This window comes from Acinonyx jubatus, chromosome E4, assembly GCF_027475565.1.
Source record: "Acinonyx jubatus isolate Ajub_Pintada_27869175 chromosome E4, VMU_Ajub_asm_v1.0, whole genome shotgun sequence".
NCBI lineage: Eukaryota > Metazoa > Chordata > Mammalia > Carnivora > Felidae > Acinonyx > Acinonyx jubatus.
In genome coordinates, this window is record NC_069395.1 from 48041053 (window position 1) to 48050081 (window position 9029).

The following is a 9029-nucleotide window of genomic DNA, read 5'->3' on the forward strand; positions in this document are numbered from 1 at the left end:
TGTGTCATCATCAAAACACCATCCAGTAATAGTGCTGCTAGTTCGCTGAGAATAGATATGTTCAGTATTAAAATGAAGTAACTTTGAAAGATTTTCATGCTGATTAAAAAACATGCATGTGGCAGCTCTTTCTGCCCAAGGGGCCTGTCCCTGTGCTTCGATAAAATCACTTTTTACACACCAAAACAAAAACAACCCCAACAAACAAACAAACAAACAAAACATGCACGTAATTTGTATTATCTATACTGGTTGCCTATATAGATGAAGATGCCAAAAACAGAGGTTTTTGGATAAACAAGGTGTCATTTTTATTTAAATCTCTTTCAACATAAAAACCATTTTTTTCTAATTATTTTAATAGCTCTTATCTTAAAATGCTGTTTTTCAGTACACTGAATTAGTAGGTTCATGCATCAGAACTGCATCTTTAAAAATTATCTTCTTCTGTCTCCCATATGAGGCCAACAACACAACACCAAGGGACTTGTTCCCCCAAGCAAAAACAGTTTCCCTCTCTATTCCTTTGGTCAGTCCATCCCCTGGAACACCTTTCTTCACTCTTTATGTGGAGACATCTCCCACTCCCCTGTTAAGATTAAGCCTCAGGTGACAACCGTCTCCTGAAGCTGTTCACGTTTCCTTTTTCCTCATTTTTCCCACTCAAAAGCTGAGTTAGGTCTCCCCCCATGTCTGCATTCCCACAGCACCCTGGGCATATCTCTATTACGGTGATGTTTGACGTGGTTTGTAGTCATCTGTTTTGTGGATGTGTTTTGTATTAGACTGAATTTCTTAAGGGCAAGAATAAGATTTTGTTTTTATAATCCTAGCAACTAGCATAATAACTCACCTGTGGCAAAAGCTTAGTAAATATTTATTAAAATGAATATAATCAGAAGGCTCTTCTGGTTCTAGCTACTCATGAAAACAAAAATCAGTACAATAGTATCAGCTTTCCTACAAAAATGAAGGTATCTTATGTCAATTTACAGAGATTTAACACTACTTAGTGGCTTATTGGGCTATTTTATCCTTTTAGCAAAGTAAAAATCAGCTTACATAAACACTTTATTATTTTATTTTCACAGCAGTCAATAACAATTCACCATCCTCTATAACTGCAACAATTTCTTAGACTTCACCCCTACTGAGTCGTTTAACTTATTTTTTATTTGTATTTTTAAAAAGTTTTTATTTATTTATTTTGAGAGACAGAGAAAGAGAAAACATGAGAGGGTGAGGGGCAGAGAGAGGGAGAGAGACAGAATCCCAAGCAGGCTCCACGCTGCCAGCGCAGAGCCTGACGGGGGCTCAAACTCACGAACTGTGACATCATGACCTAAGCCGAGATCAAGAGTCGGACGCTTAACCAACTGAGCCACCCAGGTGCCCAAAATAGTTTAACTTCTTTTAAATCTAGTAAGTCTGAGCCAGGTATAGAAATTTTTAATAACTACTTAATCATATTTTGAGTTTTAAGATAATCTTCCATACCTCACTGGACAAAACATGAGTGTTTTATGCTATGTCAGTGACTAGAGATGACACAGAAGAAATAGTGGTCAATACAATATACAGACCATCGGACTGAAGAAGCTCACAACTTAGGGCGGGACAACAGATTTATGAAAAAACTCCAGCCTTGAAAAGCGGGTTCAGTGACCTCACATATTTTCAAATGAATTACTATGTACAATCTGTTATAAAATAAAAATTGATACAGAAATATAAAGTGGTAATATTACCAAATGGGGAAACAGATAGCAATAACGGTTTTTAAACATTAGTATAGATATAGTTAAATATATAATACCTAGAGCTTAATATATTTAGTCTTTAAAGAAAAGTTATTTCTAGTTATTTTCCAGAATTTTTAGCCTTTTATTGGTACTAAGTCTGCTCTTCAAGAACTGCTGAAACTTATGCAACAAGAAAGTTGATGACCACTGTAAGAAAATTTTTATATAAAGCATTAATATTGAAAAATAGCCTAGTCTCTCACCTTGGTAAGTTATAAAGTAAGTATGTGTAAAAAATATTTGTGAAAGACAAAAGGTAATTTGAAAGCTTGGGAATAATTGGCATAATAAGGCTAAGCAAAATTTTTTTTTATTTGAAATTAACAAAGAAAGTCATAAGAAATATCAGAAGCCCCAAGGGAAATAAATAAGCTCTTTATCCTCCCATCTTTTGAAAAAAAAGAAACAAAAAACACTGGCAGTTATGATTACATGCAGCATACCACTGAAAATAAAAATGATTAATAATTCAAAGATCCTTCCCACCTTGGGCAGTACTGTGGATGTTAAGGAGAAGGAAACGGACGACGGTATTTAAAAGTGCTTTTTTAAGATCTTTAGTGAAGGACTTGCTACAATAGAGAAAAGGGTAAGTGTGGTGTTGGACACATATCTCTAACCCAGAAGTAAAAAAGTTCAATTATTCTCTCTATCCACAAAAATAACTAAAAACAAATTCAAAGATATGTCAAAAATTACCATTAAAAAAAGGAGTAATTTTCCTATTTGTAGACTGTTTCATTAGTTTTTCAATCTATTAAGAGATAACTTTCCACAGGCACCTGGGTGGCTCAGTCAATTAAGTGTCCGACTCTTGGTTTCAGCTCAGGTCATGATCTTCTGGTTCCTGAGTTTGAGCCCAGCATCAGGCTCTGTCAATGCGGAGCCTGCGTGGGATTTCCTCTCTCCCTCTTTCCCTCTCTCTCTGCTCCTCCCCTGCTTGCATGCATGCACACGCACTCTCTCTCTAAATAAATAAACTTAAAAAAAATAAATAAAGATACATTTCCATAAAGATTCAACGTTTCGATATAGAAAGGAAGAAATCCAAACCACAACTATCAAATATCAAACATCAGCTCGCAACAACTTGAGAAAGGTGAAATACTTTAAAACAAAAGAAGAGACGAGGTATTTGTATACTGGCTCAATCATATCAAGTGATTAAAAAAAAAAACATAAGTACCTTTGCTACTGTAAAGACACAACTGGAATAGGCATTTGTATGATACGATATAAAAGTCAGATGTTTAAATACATGGGGACGGAAGGGTAGAAGACAGGAAAAAGTTAAACAGACCACTTTTGAAGATCCAACCTACTTGTAATTATCATCTTCCACAAACTTCTGTAGTTCTTCTATATACTGAACGGAGTTCAGATATTTTTGGACATGAGGCAACATGGGGATATCTAGGCAAAATGTGATAAGAGATTATCTTATAAAGTATATCTTAACCAGATTTTTAAAAGTTAATCTGAGAAAAAGATACTTAAACAAAAATTAAGGCCATGTGGCACCAAAATTTAAATGAACTCTAGAAGGACATTACTGAGGTAGATTTTATTTAATTTTATTTAATGTAAAACTAAAGGCATGCTGTTTATGTAGATTAAAAAAAAAAAGCAAACATACTCTGGTTTCTCCCCAAACAATTCCATTGACAAAATCCCATGTATTGGATAAATTTCCTTCCTCATATACACTTTCAGGAAATTTTTGAGGTTTTCTTAAAAGTATACATGCATATAAGTTAGCTTTAAGACAAATCTATTTTAAATAAATCAGATAATTTAAACAGTATGCTCACTGTTTTTTAATATTATAAAAACACATACCACTAGGGTATCTTTATTCCCTATCAAACTGAAAGCATCCAAACATTATAAAACATTAAAAAAAAAAATCTACACCCTTTTGCTCATCACCTGAGTTTGTGTAAGCTCTTCCTACATATGTTTCCATAAACTACATCTTGAACAAAAATTGGTTATCTACGCATTATCGAACTCAAGAAAGCTAGTCAATTGTTACCAAGATCAGAGGTCTTAGCTCCTTCCCTAACTGAAAAATGTAAGAAATATTTACATAATAGTTGAGGAATATCAAATGACATGAAGATAATAAAAAATAATTTTATAAATAATGTTAGCACAGTTTCTACAAAGTAGCAGAAGAGTGAAAGATAAAACTTAAAAATTTAAATATGAAATATTTCAATTCCTTAAAAGCAAAATCTCAAACAGGATGCTAAATATTAAAGAGTGAAATGAAACAATCACTATTCTCCTTTATATTAGGATAATGTTCCCTGCTATGTGAAAAGTGGCTAATGAAGGCAAATGGTTGGTTCAGGTAAATGAATCAACAGAATCACAGCATAATGGTGCAGTAGTATTCCCCAAAAACGTACCATATTCACAGGACTGCTGTAAATCAGAAATTATTCGAAGGATGTTATTCATCAAATTTGATCTTTGCTCATTTTCTAAAATGCTGCCAGTTGATGGGTATGCTGAATCAATGTATGTTAAATCTGACAAATAGATACCTGAAACAAAATGAGAGAAATGAGTGTTTTCTTAATTGTAGCCTGGAAGAGTAGGACACAATGAAAAAGGGGGAAAAAAAGCTACTTTACAACTGTATTTCAATATACATGCCATATTTAGGATTTGTTGTTATTTAATATACCACAGCCTTGTTAAAACATGACGACTGAGGCCTAGATTTCCATGGATTTGGGGTCAGATACGTAAATAATATGTGTTTTTTGTAAATGTCCCTTATGATACCATTTCATAGTTTGAGGCTGGAGTCAGAAACCAGCACTTTTGGAACCTCGTGGAAAGGAGATGAGCTCTTGAACTGTCTCTGCCTCTGACTAGTTGTACATATGGAGACACTTATTTTAACTTCTGTACGTCGGTTTTTATGTCTATACAACTAGCGCCTATGTTCTAAGGATCGGCTGAAGCAGCTAAGTTAGCCTAGACAGTACATGGCATGGGGTAGTTACTTAGTATTAGTTCTATATTCCCTTGCCTCAAGTTGATAACTATCACCTGAATATTAAATACTTTGAAAACTGCCTCATCCTGGTAAAAATGTCTTGTTTTGAAGATTAGCAGTTGAATTTCTGAAACAGTGCATAGGACTACAAATTGAAGCTAACTCTTCCCCCAACCCCGACCCCGTTTCTCTGTACCAACAAAAATAACATAACCTCCAAAATAATTTGGTTCTACCAGTTCTGGATATGCAAGGTCACTTACTTAAAAATATTTCCTGAGAGTTTATTATACAAATATAAAGTGTGTAAGACAACTATACTCAAAGAGAAAAATACCACATTCATGAACTCTCAGAAAAAACACAACCGATGCATCACACACTGCCTTCCAAACAAGCCCTGTGTTTTTTTCTCACGCCATTTCATTCACCTTGACTGTTTCTGAGACTCATCTCTGTTATATCCAGGTCAGCGTCAACTGTTCTTTGGTTTTCTCACAGATTCTAAGAAAGGAATTTAGGAACTGTCTAGTCTCGCCCCTCATTTTACAGATGAAGAATCTGAGGGCCACAGATATGTGTCTAATGCCATGTGAACTTTTAGTAATAGAGCTGGAGCTCAGAGTATATATACCTGTACACAAATTTCTCTCCTACATGCTGTTATAAATTCACACGGTATCTATAATACCATTCACTTGGTAATTTTTATGACTTTACAATCTGAACTCTCAGGTTTATATCTTATCTGTTCATGACTATAAACTCACTTAAGGCAGTTGCTCTATCTTGCACTCTAGGAAAATGAAAATCTTGTGCAGTGTTTTGACACTAGGTGCTTAAAAACAACTAACCTAAAAGGTTGGTGTGGCAATCCTTTTATTCATCCTATTATCATTCCTTTCCATTCAGGAAATCTTAATGGTATTCTTTAAGCTATCTATCATAAATACTTCCTTTTCTTTAGACTCTCAATTTTTTTTTAATGACTTCAAATGAATCTTTAGCTTAGCTTCTTTCCTTTTCCTTCAATCTCAGAGGAATATGAATCTGTTTCTCCTTCCCAGATCTAAACTGTGACTTTGAATATAATTGCTACTGCTTCTTTTAAAATATTTGCTGTTTTCTCCACTATCACCCCCCCCCCCCCCCCCGCCCCCGTCAGCTCCTTTGCTAGAGCCCATGCATACACTTCCACCTCCTCTTCAAGAAAACAAAATCGAGGCAACCCTTCATTCAAATCTGATTCCCTCCTCCGGATAGCACCCTGCCCCTCTCCCTTTAACAAAACCTGTTAAGAGAAACAAAGACTAGTCCACTTAACTTATTTTATCCTTCATCTCTTTTTAATGAAATCTTTGACACATAGATAAGTTTACACGTGACAGACTTTGAAAAGGCAAAAAAGATTACTAGGTGTCTTGCCTCCGGTGTATTCTTCTGTGTTTTTTTTTTTTTTTTTTTAAGCTATTTTATAACTCTGTAAGTTGTTGAAAACTGGTGATAATACACATTCTTGTCCATAAAAATGCCAGTTGCTTACATCTAGTAAAATGTAACAGATTCATGTTCTATGGATGTTGAGCAGTTTTGTAACTATCTGTAAATTCATTTTAGCATTCTTTAGTGCCTACATGGAATGTGTAGTAGTTTGAATTCTCCCTTGAAATGGTTGCAAAATTTTCCTGATTCCCTTATAAATTTAATGATTTAAATAAAACCTTGACATATATTCATTTTGTATCTGTATGAGAATCATGACTTTACCTTTTAAAGAAGTATATTCTAACACATGTAATGTGTTAATAAATAAATTGTGAATGACCAGTCAAGTTACAAACTACAGCATCACCAGTACTGTTCCTTCCCTGCGTCATCTCCTTGCCTCCCGTCGAGAGGGAACTAGTATTCCAAAACTTAAGATTATTCCTTTTCCCCAAGACATATGTCTGTGGCTCTGCACAATATATTATCTACTTTTGCTTATTTCTGAGCTTTAAAAAAATCCTATTTTATGCACATGTGATTAAGTCAAATGGTAACATTGGTAAAGTTCAAACAGGTACACCACAAGTAATTTATAGGTGTCTGTTAAAATTTTAAAAAGATAGCCTTCTGTGATGGCTGTATCTCACCATTTTGTTTCCAAGAGTTATTCAGGTTGTTAAATGTAGCTGTAATTCCTTAAATTGAAGAATTTGTAACTATATAACTATATCATAATTTACTTATTCATTTTATTTGATAGACTTTCCAGTTACTTCTCCCCTCTGGTACAGTTACTTCTCCCTGCTGGTACACAAAGAATTTCTCTAGGATACATAGATCTATCATATGCTATAAATATGACATATATATGGTATATTCGTGTTCAACTTTACAAGACGATGCCACATTGTTTTTTAAAGCTGTATCAATTCATACTCCATTGACAGTATGTTTCTACTGATCCATACTTGTGCTGACACTTGATATTACCAGTCTTAATTTCTGCCAATCTTGTGGGTGCTAAATAATATCTCATTCTGTTTTAATTTTCAGTTCTTTGATTAGTTATGAGGTTATGCATTTACATTTCTATGAAATGATTTTTGTTCATTTTTTCCCTCTGGGTTGTCTTTTTCTTATTGATTTCTAAGTTCTTAATATACTGTGGAAACTAATCCATTTGGCAGTTAAATTTTATCTGCTTTTCAACCCGTTATATAATCTGAAATCGAGATCTCGCTGTTGAAACTTATTCAGCGGCGCCTGGGTGGCTCAGTCGGTTAAGTGTCCGACTTCAGCTCAGGTCATGATCTCACAGTCCGTGAGTTTGAGCCCTGCATCAGGCGTGGTGCTGACAGCTCAGAGCCTGGAGCCTGCTTCGGATTCTGTGACTCCTTCTCTCTGCCCCTCCACCTCTCACGCTCTGTCTCTCTCTCAAAAATAAATAAACATTAAAAAAAAAAATTAAAAAAAAAAAGAAACTTATTCAGAAAAGGTTTAAGAGACCTGCTCACTATGAAATCCTTACAGGTCTCTCTTGGTCTCCTCCTGCTGCTTATTAGTGTCGCAGCAGGACTTTTATCATTCCCTTTGTTCCTTGGTCTTTACTGGCTTTACTGGCTTGAGCCTTCCTACCTTCCCACACTCCGTCCATTCTCCTTTTTCCTCAAGGTTCTCTAGAAGCTGGTGTTCCCCAGGGTTCTGTCATTAATCTTCTCACTCTGCATGTACTTTTCTGGATTATTTTACTTCTGTAGCCCCAGCCATCACCTTTTGCTGATGACTTTCCAAGTCTCTCTTTAGAACTGAACTCCTAACTTTCATTTTCAATTTAAACATGCCGAATTAATTATTACTTGTCCGGCCACACCTGACAATCCCATTTCCTACTTTGGTTAGTGATATTACTTAAAGTTAGAAAGTTCAAAACAACTCAAGTAAAAAGGCTCAGGAGAAATTTACTATCTGATATTTTCCTCAGATTAAGCTATTAGTGAATACAACAGGATCGCTAAATGATCAAGTAATGTATTATGTAACATAAACCAGAGGTTAGAAGCTGGGAGTCCATCTATTCTTAAAAATGGGGAGATGTGGCAACAATGAGGTACAGCTGGGAAGGGTGCAGACCCCACTGTATTAACCTTAAGGATGCCAGTTTGTCCTAGCCCTCATTTTCCTTTGTTATCTGACTTTTGGTTTACTTCATTTACTTACATGACTTGCTTCATTCTTGTGAGCATGTCTTTGTAGACCCTTGAGTTTGCAACCCCCGATAGACATAGGTACATGACGGAATTTAAAGAAACAATTCTGTGAAAGAGGTAGAAACTAGGTTGACTTTATTTATTTTGAAACTAGGCTGACTTAAAGAGTGTGGATCGACAAAGAGATGATGGTAGAATCTATCAGGAAAGAAAAAATAGCTCAAGCTAAGGCAACACGGAAGGAAAAGCACATGGTAATATGGAAACTAGAAGCCCCCCAGATTTTATCTAGAAGCAGCAATCAGCAATTACAGAATCCAAGGAGAGACAGTGTGGCATAATGCTTTGGAATTAGATTCAAATCCCAGTTCTACTACTTAATAGTGAAGTACTAAGCCAAATCAGTTAAGATGCCTAAATTTTTGTTTCATTAGCTATTGAGTTACTTAACATTTCTTGGTTTAATGAAATATAATAGCACAGTGAGTACTGAACAGTTACTAATTCTCTCTCTTGACT

General features: G+C 35.2%; 1 protein-coding gene across 8 annotated transcripts in view; it reads right to left on the minus strand.

The window, feature by feature from the left end:
- Window positions 1-9029, minus strand: part of RALGPS2 (Ral GEF with PH domain and SH3 binding motif 2) — a 164794-nt gene that overhangs the window by 39991 nt on the left and 115774 nt on the right. For all 8 annotated transcript variants that reach the window (XM_027074314.2, XM_027074312.2, XM_053209458.1 and 5 more), the window contains 2 exons: window positions 4217-4354; window positions 3125-3215 (listed from right to left, as the gene is read on the minus strand). In XM_027074314.2, coding sequence (XP_026930115.1) covers window positions 3125-3215; window positions 4217-4354 — 229 coding nt within the window. The remainder of the gene's footprint in view (window positions 1-3124; window positions 3216-4216; window positions 4355-9029) is intronic.